Source organism: Saimiri boliviensis, chromosome 2 (assembly GCF_048565385.1).
Source record: "Saimiri boliviensis isolate mSaiBol1 chromosome 2, mSaiBol1.pri, whole genome shotgun sequence".
Classification (NCBI taxonomy): Eukaryota; Metazoa; Chordata; class Mammalia; order Primates; family Cebidae; genus Saimiri; species Saimiri boliviensis.
In genome coordinates, this window is record NC_133450.1 from 144,319,329 (window position 1) to 144,334,858 (window position 15,530).

Genomic DNA, 15,530 nt, shown 5'->3' on the forward strand with positions numbered 1-15,530 from the left:
CCCACCCACCCCACAACCACCACACTTCCTTACGGAGCCCCAGACCGAAGCGGAGGCTGACAGTGTGTGCATTTGGAAGGAGCAGGGACGGGGAGGCCGGAGGACGGGTCTCCATCTCCGTCTCTGCAGACTGCAGTGGAAGTCCGCGGCAGCTGTCCGGCGGGCACCTGACAGCGCCGATTACATAAAATAACTAAATAGAAATAAAATGACATTTGCTTTGCATTCCGCGGTGGCTCACGCGCCTGCCTTTTTACTCTCCCTCCTAAAAGCCCAGTTCAAATGACAAATAGTTTGTTGCCGAGTATCAATGCCATCTATTTATCCCTCCCAGCGGGAGGGCTCACTTCCAATGTCATCTGTAGGGGGGAGGAGGGAAGAAAGTGAAGAAAAAGAGAGAGGGAGAGAGAGCCGGGTGGGGGGTAGGGGGAAAGGGCGGAAGAAAGCATGAAACAGGGCCCGGGAAGGAGAAATTGGGAGCAAATGGCCCATGAACTGAACCATGATGTAGAGGCATGATCGATGCTGAAAATGGTTTATTCACCCATCAGCTATGGCGGGCCGGCGACTGAATGAACTCTTTCACTGTGGGCCGTATGAAGTTAAAGCAAGTAAATTTCTATCTTTCTTCGCATTAGCTGCCTCATTGCCCTTCAATCAGCCCTCACGGAGGCAGAAAATGGCTCAGCCATCTGCCTTCGAGCCCTCCCTTCCGCAGGTCTCCTGGCTTTTTTGGGAGAGGGGGAGGGGCACGGGTTCCCCAAGCTCTGTCCCCCTGAGCTCATCCCGAGGGGGACAGGGCTGCCAGGTCCAGGGATGGAAGGGTGCGTCCTGGCGTCGAGCCCCAGCCCCAGCCCGAAGCCCTTGGGGAGTCCGCATGGCTCAGGCAAACTCTCTTCCAGAGTGGCTGGACTCTGGGTGCCTGGGTGCCCTGGACCTCTCGGCAGGAATGACATTTCCCCGTGACTCACACCCAGCCCAGCCCAGCCCAGCTGGGAACCCTGAGAGGACCTTTCTTGAGAGGGGATCCTGTGCGGACCTTGGAAGGAGCTTGGGACCCCAGCGCCACCACTGAGGGCTTGCCCTGTGCCAGGCCAAGAGCTTTAGATGCTCCAGGAGGGAGGTGCTGTGTTTTCCCACTTTGGGAGAGGGGTACTGGAGGCTCAGAGAGGTTGGGTAACTTGCCCAAGGCCCACAGCAATAAGGAGGAAAGTTGGGGTTTAGACTTGGTTTCCTGTCTCTGAGACTGAAGTGTGGGTGAGGTAGCAGGATCCTTAATCCAGATCCTCTTTAGCACTGATTTCCCCATCCAATGCCCTGATGAGACAGGAGGCCCAGGAGCGGACAGGCCACAGCAGCACAGTAACACGCTCCAGGCCCGAAGGCCGTTCTGCACCGTCAAGACGGTGATTTCCCTCTGGGCTTGCTCTGCTCTCTCAATCCTGAGGTCCTCTATTCTGGGGGGCCTCCTCTCTGCCTCCAAAGGCTGCCTGGAGAACAGCCAGAGTGGTTTCCCGGCTTGCTTGGGGCCCACAGGCCTTTGAGGACACCCTGCCTGGAAGCCACTCTGCAGGCCCGGCCTCCCCGCCCACCTTGGAGCTGACTGACTGGCTAATTAGGGTGGCTGGCCTGAGTGTTGTGGGGTCAGCAGAGCATGAACTAGAAAAACCTGTGAGCAGCAGGCAGCAGCCACATGCAGGGGCCATCAGCCCCCAGGGGGCAAGGGTGCCAGCTCTCCTGAGTGACAGGTTTGGACAGGGAGGGGGCTGGGGGCAGTGGGCAGTGGGGGAGCCACAGAGCTGGAGGGCACCAGCCCGTTCCCTCGCCTGGGCAGCTGGCGTGCTGCACCGGGCTCAGTCTCCTCACCCGTAAAGTGAGGATGCTTCCAGCCGGCGTACCGGGAAGCTGCGCCAGGACAATGCCACCCAGGACTGCTCCCCAGACATGGTGACTGCCATGTCATATTACAGCCAACACCGAGGCAGCGGTGAGAGTGACAGACGCCAGGGCCCTGGGGAATCCTGGGCAGGGCTCTGGCGCTCCCCAATTTCACCAAACTTCCCCGGGCACCCTCCCCTCCAGTTGGCCTTCTTGGTTCCCCTCCCCCCGGGGGGCCCAGCTGCACCCCCTCAACAGGCACACTTTCCCACCCCCAAACCAGTCTCCCCAGGGCGTGGGGCTGGGACCCAGGAATGAGACACAGTCCCCAGGGACAAAGAGATTTTTCTCTTCCCATGATAGATTCTGCCCTGCCTCCCCCACCTCCCACCGTGGGCAAGGGAAGACACAAAGAAGCCCCCTACCCCCCCGGGAGAGAAACCCTAAACTTCAAAAAGAGCTCAGGGCCCAGCCCGTCCCACCCGGGAGGCTTGGGATGGGATCAGGGTGGCCAGCAGTGGCGGGTGGGTAACTCGGATCTGGACAAACGGGGCCTGGGGCTCTCGGCCATACCCGCCCACTCCCCACCAACCAAGACTCCAGCAGCACAGCCTGGGAGCTCTGGGGGCTGGTGGGCACAGGCTGGGCCCTCCCCCAAGTGTCTCATCTGCCTAATTACTTCTTTATTGTTTCACAATCACACTCTCTATGCTGCCCTGAGATACTTCCTTCCCCTGTTCATCCCAGCGGCAGGAAAGGCGGGAGCGGGGGAGGGCGCAGGGGGGTGGTCTTCAAGCCAGCCTAGGAGCGGGCGGATGGAGGAGGGCTGGTGGGGGGTTGGGGAACACAGGCAGGGCGCGGCCCCAGCCCCACGGCTGGCCCCCGTGAAATTTCAAATTAGGCTACAAATACATCAGACAGCGGCGGCACGGAACAGCCACCACCAAAGGTGGCCGGCAGGGAGGAGATGGGGCTGGGGGATTACCTTGGGGTTCTCCAGGATTCCAGCCTCGTAGCTGTGGAGGGGAGAGGAAAGACAGGGTCAGCTGGGGAGAAGCACGACATACCCCCAGCCCCCAACATACACACCCCATTGTGCCCGCGAGCCTGGTCTGCCTTTTACTCTGCCAGAGCGTCTGCCGCCAACCTGCCTGGAACATTCTGGGCCCACCACAGTCGCCCGTGGAGCCACAGGTCGTAAGGAAGAGCTGGAGCCTTTCCTTCAGTCTTCTGGGGACTGCTCCAGGGCTCTGCACTTGGTGGTGTGTGTGTGTATGTGGGGGCTTTGCCTCAAACACTCTTCCCTGTGTCCCATTGGGGCCTCTTCTCCATCCTTGAGGTTTTAACCTGGAATGCCACCTCCTCCAAGAAGCCCTCTTTGATACTCCTGATGAGGTCGGGTCCCCATGATCTAGCTCCCCAACAACACTGAGCAAAACTGCAGGGAGGGCAGTGCATGAGCTGGGTGCTTCCACATCTGTCCTGCCTGAGGCCTCTCAGTTCCCCAAGGGCAGGGACTCCTGATGTGGGGAGTCGGCAGCACGTCCGGGGGTGGTGGTTCCCAGCACGTCCTGGGGCAGCGCATGGCTGTCCTTTGGAATGAGCCCAGGAGGACCGAGCGGAGGGTGGGCATCACCTGATGTGCATGAGGTTCTCGTCCATGCTCCACGGATTCTTGGGCGTCACCGGGATGGGAATCCCATGTTGCTGAGGAAACAGACAACACAGGGCAGGGGTGAGTCGGCTGAGAGGAGACGTGAGGGCAGACCCAGGGCCCTGCGTCTTCAGAGAGCCCCAGACTCGGGCCCCCATTCAGACAGGACCCTGGCTACCTCCTAGTGTTAGTCACCTCCCTGTGGGGACCCTGTTGCTGGACATGCCCCAGAGAAACCACAGGACCGTGTGTGTGAGATGCTGACCTTTCCTTCCAGAAGACTTTGAGTCTACACTTCAGGGACCCCTGAAGCACTGAGCAAGTGGTCTGGGTGCTGGGCCCAGGTCTCCCAGCACCAGCTCACCAGGCCGCCCCACAAGATCTGGGGCTGATATGAACCCCCTCCCACTTCGGACGAGGAAGTGAACCAGGGTGCCTGGCACCCACTCCCATGTGGTGCGTCCTGTGGACCCAAGGACAGGCGGCACACAGGGAGAGCTTTCAGCTCATGGCCGGCACCTTCCGGGAGCACCCTTCCCCCAGCCGGGTGCAACAGATCAGTCTGCAGACCCGGCAGACTCCTCCGTCTCCACGGGACTCGGCTCTGGCTGTTTTCCTTCCTAAATGGTCCAGTCTGTCGTTACAGGAGGACACCCACGTCTGCCCAGGATGTCCAGGCTAAAAAGGCTGCAGGTTACTTGTGAAAGGCCCACCTGACTCAGCCTTAAGGGGAGGAGGAAGATGAGGCTGGCTGCCCTGGTGACCCGCACCACCCTTGCCGACACCCAACTGGAATCCAGCACGTGCACTCCAGCCTCTGGCTGCACTCGGGCACCTGGCGCTGCTCCCTCGGCCCCATGCTTACCGGGCAGAGTGCAGTGAAGGGGCCCTTCAGAGCCAGCAGGAATGGATGCTCTGCCTCTGAGCCCCTTCAGCCCCTTGGCCCTACTGGGTCCCTGGGGGAACCACAGGCAGACCCCACCAGGTCACACCCCCATCTCTCTCCTGATGGGGTTCACCCCACTTAAGCTCATTCCCAAGACCGTGAGATCTGGAGGCTTCTCCAGGGAACGGCTGCTTCCCCTGGGTTTGGGGTTTTCTAGAAAGCCAGGAGACTCTATAAAACAGGCTATAAGGGCCGGGCGCGGTGGCTCAAGCCTGTAATCACAGCACTTTGGGAGGCTGAGGCGGGTGGATCACGAGGTCGAAAGATCGAGACCATCCTGATCAACATGGTGAAACCCCGTCTCTACTAAAAATACAAAAAATTAGCTGGGCATGGTGGCGCGTGCCTGTAATCTCAGCTACTCAGGAGGCTGAGGCAGGAGAATTGCCTGAACCCAGGAGGCGGAGGTTGTGGTGAGCCGAGATCGCGCCATTGCACTCTAGCCTGGGTAAAAAGAGCGAAACTCCGTCTCAAAAAAAAAAAAAAAACAAAAAAAACAAAAAAACAGGCTATAAGGCTGGGCGCGGTGGCTCACACCTGCAATCCCAGCACTTTGGGAGATCGAGGTGGGTGGATCACTTGCGGTCAGGAGTCTGAGACCAGCCTGGCCAACATGGAGAAACCCCATTTCTACTAAAAATACAAAAATTAGTTAGGTATGGTGGCACACACCTGTAGCCCCAGCTACTCAGGAGGCTGAGGGAGGAGACTCGCTTGAACGTGGGAGGTGGAGGTTAAGTGAGCAGAAATAGTGCCACTGCACTCCAGCCCAAGCAGCAGAGTGAAATTCCATCTCAGAAAAGAAAAAATCATGGAGGGCCCCAGAGAGCCTAAGTGTTTTTTTTTTTTTTAAGGACATTTCAGTGCTAGAGCCTGTTTATGCGGGTTATCTCAATGAGATAGCAGGTTATCTCAATAAAAGTTATATTAGGCCTGTAATCCCCGCACTTTGGAAGGTCTAGATAGGCAGATCATGAGGTCAGGAGATCAAGACCACCCTAGCCAACTTGGTGAAACCCATCTCTACTAAAAACACAAAATTAGCTAGGCATGGTGGCGGGCGCCTGTAATCCCAGCTACTCAGGAGGCTGAGGCAGGAGGATGGTTTGAACTTGGGAGGCGGAGGTGAGATCGCGCCACTGCAGTCCAACCTGGGCGATAGAGCAAGACTCCATCTCAAACAAAAAAAAAGTTACTGGCCGGGCGCGGTGGCTCAAGCCTGTAATCCCAGCACTTTGGGAGGCCGAGATGGGTGGATCACGAGGTCGAGAGATCGAGACCATCCTGGTCAACATGGGGAAACCCCGTCTCTACTAAAAATACAAAAAATGAGCTGGGCATGGTGGCGCGTGCCTGTAAGCCCAGCTACTCAGGAGGCTGAGGCAGGAGAATTGCCTGAACCCAGGAGGCAGAGGTTGCGGTGAGCCGAGATCGCACCATTGCACTCCAGCCTGGGTAACAAGAGCGAAACTCCGTCTCAAAAAACAAACAAACAAACAAACAAACAAACAAAGTTACCATATTAGAAATGAAGACAGAAATTCAAAAAAACAAAAACCAGCTCAGGATATACTCTAGAATTTGAGGACTCTTCAGTCCCCACTCTCGCCCTGTGCCTTGTCAGGCATGGGCACCCAGACCTTGTACAAGGCCAGGCTGGGCCCTCCAGCAGAGGTATGCCAGTGGCCTGCTAGGCTCCGGCCTCGCTCCTCACTCAGCTCAGCCGCTGGGTGCTAAAACAGCCAGTTAGCCTCCATGGAGCCTGTTTTTGGGGGGAGGTGTGGAAACACCCTTGCCTCCCTTCTCAGTGGGCCTCCCTCCGGGAGCAAGGCGAGGATAAAGGGCCAGTGACAGTGATCAACCTGAGACCGGAGAGATTAGTGTTTCCCGGCCTCTCTCTGTCCTGACGTGCCTCCCACACATTCCCATTATAATTGAGAAAACAAAACGATCTCCAACAAGCAGACAATGTGAGACCATCCTGTTTCTGGCACCCACCTCGTAGACTAGCTTAAATAATAATAATTATAGCCAGGCAGGGCAGCATAGCAAGACCCTGTCTCTACCAAAACAACCAAAAAGCCACCCAAAAAATTAAAAATTAGCACGGGCGCAGTGGCTCACACCTGAAATCTCAGCATTTTGGGAGTCTGAAGTGGGCGGATCACGAGGTCAGGAGATAGAGATCATCCTGGCCAACATGGTGAAACGCTGTCTCTACTAAAAACACAAAAAATTAGCTGGATGTGGTGGCGGGCACCTGTAGCCCCAGCTACTCGGGAGGCTGAGGCAGGAGAATCACTTAAACCCCAGAGGTGGAGGTTGCAGTGAGCAGAGATTGCGACACTGCACTCCAGCCCGGTGGCAGAAGGAAACTCCATCTCAAAACAAAACAAAAATAAAACAAATAAAAATAAAAGTTAGCCAAAGCTGGGTGCAGTGGCTCACACGTGCAATTCCAGTACTTTGGGAGGCCAAGGAGAGTGGATTACTTGAGTCTAGGAGTTCAAGACCAGCCTGAGCAACATGGCGAGACCCTGTCTCTAAAAAAAACCCCATTGATTTTTGTCTCCTCCACTGGAATTTTGAAGGAGGCCTCATCCCTGCTCAGTCATTCTGATCAGTTCCCGGGTGCAGAAACACAGCCTCTGCCTCCTTCTAGAACATGCTCAGATTCCCCGCAATCATTTCTGATGAAACCCATCTCCAGGAGAGGGTGGGTGGCCAAGGGGGCCACATTCATCTTTCCCTGGCGAAGTTTTCCTGCTCAAAAGGTTATCTGGGGCCGGGCGCGGTGGCTCAAGCCTGTAATCCCAGCACTTTGGGAGGCCGAGGCGGGTGGATCACGAGGTCAAGAGATCGAGACCATCCCGGTCAACATAGTGAAACCCCGTCTCTACTAAAAATACAAAAAAAAATTAGCTGGGCATGGTAGCACGTGCCTGTAATCCCAGCTACTCAGGAGGCTGAGACAGGAGAATTGCCTGAACTCAGGAGGCGGAGGTTGCGGTGAGCCGAGATCGCGCCATTGCACTCCAGCCTGGGTAACAAGAGCGAAACTCCGTCTCAAAAAAAAAAAAAAAAAAGGTTATCTGGGATGGACGCTCAGCTCAGCCCCTTCTCCCCAAAACCTGAGAAGGACGGACGGACGGCAGCACTCCCGGGACTCATCTATGCTGAAAAACCAGAGGCTGCTTTTGTCTGGGGACTTCACGGAAAGGAAGGGCGTTGTATGGGTCAGCCCTGCCCTCTTCTATCCCGGACCCGAGGCCTGAGGTAGGGGCTCCAATTCATTATTCTTAAAGATGAAACGCGCTTCATATTCTATATCATCAAGGAGATGAGGGGAGAAACCTCACCAACCCAGCTCCCATAATAGCTCTGCCATTTGACGATTTGTTTGGCAACATATGGGCTTGCTCTTGTAAACTCCCCTCTTAATAATAAAACAACAGATGGCAGAGGTGGTCTTCCCTCCCAGCACTCCGGGTCTTAATGGGATGCTGGCGGCGGGGGCAGGGCCGCGTCCCTGCCGAGTCCCCTACCACGCGACACCTTGGCTGCAGCGAGAGCTCACAGCGACTGCTATTTAAAAACGCGAGCAATTTTCTGGTGTGTGCACCGAGCTGCTTTTCCCTGGCCTGATTGATTGAGGCTGTTTGTCAAGGGCTGCCATCGAGTCGCTAAAAAGAAAGATGCCCTGGGGAGCGGCTCAGGATCTTGATGCAAAACTTCTAATATGTTTTATTGCAACTTGTACTTCAAAAAGGGCTGGTGCCACAAAAGGCTTTGTCTGCGACTGTCCCTTGGAGTGCCTTACCTGTTCCCGGGAAAGCACTAGGGACAATGAGTATCCGGGGCATTGGGGTGCTGAGAACAGCTCCTGATCACATCCCCTCCGCCGGCCACCCCCACTCACCACACACACACCTCAGAGGTGGCAAGCAGGGCTCTGGTCTCTGCCTCCCAGGGAGAGTGAGCCCCGTGTCCTCTGGCTCGGTGGACTGGGAAATGGCCTCAGAAAGGCTCCACCCCGGCAACGGGCCTGACAGATGACCACACCTCTGCGGGGTCGGCCCAGGGGACAGAGGCCACGTGTGCAGGCAGCTGGGGTGGAAGTTCAGTCCCCCAGCACCTGGGATCAGTCCTGGCCCAGGCCACTGGCTCGGACAGCCCGCAGAAGGGTGTGCCCGGGGGCGGGGGACGCGGTAGGCAAAGGCTGGGGGTGCTGGGGAGACACGGCCATACCTTTGCATATTCCATCAGGTCGTTGCGGCCCTTGAACCGGGTGTAGAACTCAGGCATCCTCCAGGGAGCAATGACCTGGACACAGGGCAAGGGCTGAGAAGCAGGAGCGCCGAGCTGCGGGCTTCCCCTGGCCCCTCCCGGGAGGGGCGCACGGGGGTCTCTGGCATGTCCCCAGAGAGGATGCTCTCACGGAGGGTGAGCAGGGAGCCCCATGAAGTAGGGGAGGACACGAACCCTGACACCGGGGCCGGCTGGACAGAGCCTGTACTCCATGGCAGAATGGGGCTGTGTCGGTGGGAGAAGGGGGTCCCTGTTTCCTGGGCCTCAGTCTCCCCAGCGGAGACCTGAGAATTTGAACTAGCCAAGGCTCAGGGTCCTTACTGGCGCCTTCAGCCACAGGGTCACCTCCATGACCCAAGGAGAGTCCACAGAGCTATGCCGCCGGCCTGGCCCCACATGGGGTCGGGGGCCCAGAGCGGCGTAGGCTGCCCCCTCACCCACTTCTCTGGGTGTGGAAGGGAAAGGAATGGGGAAGACTTTGAGCCTGGCCGAGGGACCAAGCTCATTGCACTTAGGACCCCTCGGCCTGAGCTCGGTAAAGGAGCCACCCACTCAGCCCTGGGGTTCCCCAGGCCCCCCTGCCTCTGAGCAGGACGCTGGGCATGTGTGTGGGTTGTTGGGCTGATGGTGGTGCAGGGCGATGGAAGGGGCTGCAATGAGCAGCTCTGGGGCGGGGCGAGGTGCCTCAAGCCTGTGATCCCAGCGCTTTGGGGAAAGACTGAGGCAGGTGGATCATGAGGTCAGGAGTTTGAGACCAACCTGGCCAACACAGTGAAACCCTGTCTCTACTAAAAATACAAAAATTAGCTGGGCGTGGTGGCATGCGCCTGTAGTCCCAGCTACTCGGGACGCTGAGGCAGGAGACTCGCCCGAACCTGGGAAGCAGAGGTTGTAGTGAGCCTGGGTGACAGAGTGAGACTCGTCTCAAACAAATAAACAAACAAAAACACGATGAGCCGCCCTGGGAAGACCACGGCCCCATCCCAGCTCCTGGAGCCGCTCGGCCCCTGCCCCAATCCCATCCTAGGGCCTGGGCTCGGCCTCAAAAGACCTGGAAACTGGTCCCCGACCCCCAAACTGCTGTGGGAACCGAGGGAGGGCCCCGTGCGGTGGTGGCCTCACCAGCAGCAAGTCCACAAGCAGCTACCGTCCCCGCCACTCCCTGCCTGGCGTCTGGGGTCAAAGCAGATCATTAGAGCTTATTACGGCTCACCTCCAGGCAGCTGGAGGGATTCCTCTTAGAAGAACAAATGGAAACTCCTGAGAGCCCCTGGGGCCTTGGGAGGGGCAACTCTTCTAGGGCTTTGGCCCAAACCGCCTCAAATGAGCTCAGCCTCGGCCTCTACTGCCCACAGGTGACCATGAGCCTCGGGCGGCCACGAGCCACGGGCGGCCATTCAGAGCACCTGAAATGCGGTCAGCTGGCGAGAGGTGCCCGTGTCCGGCACATTCTGGGTCTTGAAGACTCAGCACAGAAAAAAAAAAAAAAAAAAAGTAAACATCTCATTAATTTCTTTACATTAGTTACATGAGGAATGATATTTTGGATACATGGGGTTGGGTAAAACATGGTATCACTTGTTTCATTTTGCTGTTGTTTTAAATATGGCTACGAGAGCTGGGCGTGGTGGCTCACACCTGTGATCTCAGCACTTAGGGAGGCCGCGGTGGGTGGATCACTTGAGGCCAAGAGTTCGAGACCAGCCTGACCAACATGGTGAAACCCCATCTCTACTATGATCACAAAAATTAGCTGGGCATGGTGGCACATGCCTATAGTCCCAGCTACTCGGGAGGCTGAGGCAGGGAGAATCGCTTGAGCTCAGGTTGCAGTGAGATTGCACCGCTGCACTCCAGCCTGGCGACAGGGCAAGTCTCAAAAAACAAACAAATTGGGCAGCTTGCCATGGCGGTGTGCATAGAACTCCCACTGCCCGCCCTGGCCTGCGCCCTGCACACGGTGCTCCCGGAGCTGAGTGGTGCCCAGTAGACGCTGGGTGAAGATGAGTGAGCCAGTGAAGGAATTAATACACCCATTCATTCACCCACTGACACCGGCCAGGTCCAAGGTCACGCTGGAGGGGTGGGGGTGGCAGTAACAGGCTGGGCAGTACCCACAGTTGCCCTCCTGCCTGGGCAACATGCTGCAGGCCAGGGCGGTTGATGTCCTGAGAGCGTGGTGATTCCCACTGGGAAAGGGTGGGAGATGCCGGGGCCAGGCACAGGCATAGAGGGGGCTCTGACTGGGGCTAGGAGGACTCTGAGCAGCAACCATATCCCAATGCCATCCCTGCCCACAGCTGGGGCAGCCAGGGAAGTGGCTGAAGAGCAGCAGGGACTGTCTATCCCGTGCCGCGGCCCCTGGACAGCACCTCCAGGAAGAATGAATGGTGGGGAAGAATGTGTGCCCCTGGAGCTGGCTCCAGCGAAGGGAGCCAGCAGGCCGTTCACCGGAGGGGCACCCCGGCCATGGAGAAGATTCTGCAGCACTCGGCCTGTCCTGTGGAATCTCCCAGAAGCCTGCATCCTCCTCCCCACCAGGGTTGCCAGTGCTCCCGCTAAGGGGAGAGCCACATCCTACCTTTATCTGGGGGGCCAGCGAGTAGCAGGTGAGCTCAAACCGGACCTGATCGTTGCCCTGCAATGCAGAAGAGAGGACCGTCAGAGCCACGGGGTGGGGTTCTGGAGTCTGTGGGCGGAAGTGGGGACAAGGACAGCCCGTGGCAGAGACAGAGCTGGCCAGAGCTGGCCAGAGCATGTGGACATGTGGGGTCCTGCCGTGTGGCTTTCGTATGTGTGGGCCTGTGGCAGGAGGGAGATGTGCACGTCTGGGGACACGGCAGAATGCAGGAGAGGGCACACATGTCACGTGGGTGGGTGTGGGGCACGTCTGTCCCCTTGGGGCTGGAGGCCAGGCCCTGTTCCCTTCCTCAGGCTCCCACGTTTCTGACCCTGCCCTGCCCCAAATCCAGCTCACTTCAGGGCTGGGACACCAGGATGCCGATTCCCCCACACCAATACATTTGGGAACCCTGTCACCTCTCTGAGCCTCAGTTTCCCCATCTCTGCAATGGCTGGTTTCGGGGAGGAGGTGGAACTAGGTGGCCACAGAGGGCCTTTTGCTCCTCAGCTCTTCTCTGCACAGAGAAGGAAACTGAGGCCCAGAGAGGGAAAGGGACCAGTCGAAGGGCACGCAGGCGGGGCAGGCCCAGGACCCGAGCCCAGGTCCCCAGCACCACGGCCACCCGCTCGGGCAGGTCGCCTCGCCTGCATCTTTTGCTGGCAAATGGAGACACCCTAACACCCCGCTGAGCTGTGAACATTAACCCCGACACAGAGCTGGGACCACCGTCCACACTGATGCGGAGGAGAGGAGGAGGAAGAGGAGGAAGCAGCCCGGGTCGGCGCAGGCATCCGCCAGCCCAGCTCAGTCCCCGGAGAGAAAATGGCTGCCTGCATCTCCTGCTTCCCCGCGGGCTCGCGGCCCGGAGATGTAAGCGCTGTGGAAATGACAGAGGGGCCTTCCGCCCACTGTGAAAACTGCATGGGCGCAGCCAGGCAGCCGTGGGAATTACATGCTATTTTCCAGGCTCCCGTCAGGCGGCACCGACCCTCCGCAGAGCCGGGAGCCGTGTGTGCAGCGCAGGCCTAGCTGATCTCACTCACCCTCCACACAGCCCCTTTAGTGAGCACCTACTACGTGCTGTCACTCAGACAGCCCCCAGGGCCAGGGGAGCTGCTTAGCCCTGTTTTATGGATGAGAAAAGTGAAGCTCAGAGAGGCGCAGCCACTTGCCCAGGGCCACACAGCAAACCTCCTTTGTCTTAATAGTTCACACTCAGGCGGCGGGCTGAGCTCCGGGCATAATGAACTCACTGAATCCCTCCAGCGGCTCCAGGAGGCAGGTTATCAGCCCCATCTTACGGATGGGGACGCTGAGGTGGGGGCGGTCACATTTGCCTGCGGACCCTAGGTCGGCCCGTTCCCGGAGGAACTAAAACGCAGCCTGGTTTTAGAAGGTCGGGCGGGTCTGATGTTGCTCAGCCGGCTATTTCCACCCCCCCCCCCCCACAGCTTCAAGTTTCCACAACACAAAGACGACTGGTGCTAGCCAGCCAGGCTCGGCCCCTCCAGACGCTGCTGTGGGGAACCCCCATCTGTTCAGCAGCCAGAGATCATTGAAGACACCAAACAAACACGTCCTTGGTTCAAACTCTGCCCTCCGCTCCGGCAAGCGCCGAGGAGGCCACCACAAGACGCCACCCCCGGGCAGTTCCCGGTGCTTCCCAGGACAAGGGGACAGTAACGTCTCTCACACCCGAGTGTCCGCATGCTATTTGTGCAGACATGTGCAAATATATGTGTAAACACAGGCCTGCTGGGACTGGGGGAGACCGGGGTCTCCCGTCTGCCCTGGGGCAGCCATACAGATGGTACCATTTACAAAACTCCTGCTCCCCCGCCAGAGTCTCAGAATCAGATTTCCAGGCCCTCTTCCAAAACTCGGGGGAGACGGGAGCCCGGCAAGGGCCACCCAGCTTCTGAGCAGCTCTCTGGGTGGGCAGGGGTGGGGCTGGCCGCAGGGGATGGGACAGGAGAGGGCGACTCAGTTTCCGCACCAGGTGCTGTCTGGCGGGCGCTGGGAGGGAGGCTGCCTCAGCCTCTGCCTCCAGGCTGGGCTCAGGCTGTTTCTGCGGCCTGGATGCCCTTCCCCCTCGCATCCCAGGCCAATTCGTGCTCCCCGCGACATTTCCCTGTCACCTTCCCTGAGCCCAAAGACCCAAGGGCCTCTGCCTGGCCGTCCCATGATGGTGCCCGTGGTGCTGCGGGGTGGATACCCATGGGGTCAGCAGGATGCTCGTGGGTTGGAGGTGCTCACGGGTAAATGCCTCAAAGCTGGGCCAGCACCTCCAAGCCCTTGGGTCACTCCCCCCACCAGCCTTCCTGGATCCCCAGTCTCATCCCCAGTTCTCGGAAAATTCTCTCCAGAGGCTGTTGGGGGCTTCCTGAGTACTGTTATAAAGGGAAACTGAGGCACAGAAGTGCACCTTGCCTGTCAACCCCAGGAAAGAGGGTTGTGCCAGGTAGCACCTGCTCCCAGAGTCCGTCCCTCTTGGGTCCCCTTGAGTGTGAATGCAGGGACGCTCCCAATCCGGAGTGGCCGCAGCATTACCTGGGTCGGGACGTTCTCAGAACCACGCCCTGTAGGACCAGGATGCGGATCAGAGGGCCCCGGTGGCGCTGCCGCCTCCTCCCACCTCCTTGGCCGATACGGCCTCAAACTCAGGCCTCTGGCGCCCTCTGGTGGCCGCATGGAGCGGCGCACACGGCTGCGGGCGGCTGTTCCAGGCCATATGTGGGCTGATATGGGGTGGGAGTCCCGGCCTGAACCCCGGAACCACCCGAGCCAGAGCAGACCCACCCATACTCACGCACCCACCGATGCACCTCACCAGCCCTGAATGCCGCCCTTCTGAACCTTAATAGTACCGTTGAAAAGACCTCAGGGCAGGACCGCTCCCAGAATTCTGATCCCCTGCCCTAGGCTTGTATGCCTCCTGGGACAGGGAGCTCACTCCCCAGCTCATTCCATTAGGCCAGATGGGTCGAGAGCTTTTTTTGGGGGGGGGGGGAGGGGAGTCTCGCTCTGTCTCCCAGGCTGGAGGGCAGTGGCATGATCTTGGCTCACTGCAACTTTGCCTCCAGGTTCAAGTGATTCTCCTGCCTCAGCCTCCCAAGTAGCTGGGATTACAGGTGTGTGCCACCATGCCTCGCTAATTTTTGTATTTTTATTAGAGATGGGGTTTCACCATGTTGGTCAGGCTGGTCTTCAACTCCTGACCTCGTGATCTGCCTGCCTCAGTCTCCCAAAGTGCTGGGATTACAGACGTGAGCCACCGCGCCCGGCTGGGAGCTTTATTCTATAGAGCATACATTCCGCACTATATGCTGTCAATGGGCCTTCCTATGCCCCCAGAACCAGTCTGGTAATGTCACTATCAGGATGCTTCCTTCCTGCATATGTGCCAGGCCAATGCCGAGCGCTCGATTGGAGCCAGCTCCCTGACCACCCCGTGACCTGGGTTCTGCTTTCATTCTCATTTTGCAGACAAGGAAGCTGAAACTCATGGGTTAAAGTCACAGGAGATGGCAGCTGAGGAGCCAGGATGTGCACACAGCCATGCAGATCCCCGTCCCGAATCCAAACCTCTGGGTCCTCCCTCCTGTGCCCTCCTCCTCTGCCCCAAGCATCGCACGGATGTCAGCACACACACGACCCTGCCCAGTAGCCCAGGCCCGCCCCACCCTCCTTGCCTGCTTTCCTGTCATCGTCATCGCATCACCCGCAGCTGGGGTGACAGGGAAAACCAAGGCCGCAGTCTGTGAGAAGCTTTCCACAGCCTCTTCCCCAACATCCCGCGGGGGAGTCACTGGCCACCCCCACCCAACCTGAGACCCCCTTCTGCTCCCTAACTGAATGCCCTCGGGATGAAGTCAAACCTCCCAGCATGGCCTCCACCCAGTCCTGGCCCTACTGCCTCCTCCAGGGCAGTAAGTCCTGCTCCGGAACCCCACACTGACCATCCTTCAGGGCCTCTTCACTCTCAGCCTCCGCACAGGCTGTTCCCTATGCCTGGCACACGCTTCCACACCACTATTCACTCCTCTAGACTCGTCCTTAGCCCCTGCCTGCTGCCCCTGCAGCTCCCTGGCACAGAGCCCCCATTCCTCATCACACATCCA

The 15,530-nt window shown here is 58.4% G+C and overlaps 1 protein-coding gene across 1 annotated transcript in view; it reads right to left on the bottom strand.

The window, feature by feature from the left end:
- ASS1 (argininosuccinate synthase 1) overlaps positions 1 to 15,530 on the bottom strand; it is a 59,077-nt gene that overhangs the window by 28,283 nt on the left and 15,264 nt on the right. Inside the window, exons 6-9 of the mRNA XM_039461317.2 lie at positions 11,368 to 11,424; positions 8,727 to 8,801; positions 3,515 to 3,585; positions 2,864 to 2,894 (exon numbers count right to left, since the gene is read on the bottom strand). Coding sequence (XP_039317251.1) covers positions 2,864 to 2,894; positions 3,515 to 3,585; positions 8,727 to 8,801; positions 11,368 to 11,424 — 234 coding nt within the window. The remainder of the gene's footprint in view (positions 1 to 2,863; positions 2,895 to 3,514; positions 3,586 to 8,726; positions 8,802 to 11,367; positions 11,425 to 15,530) is intronic.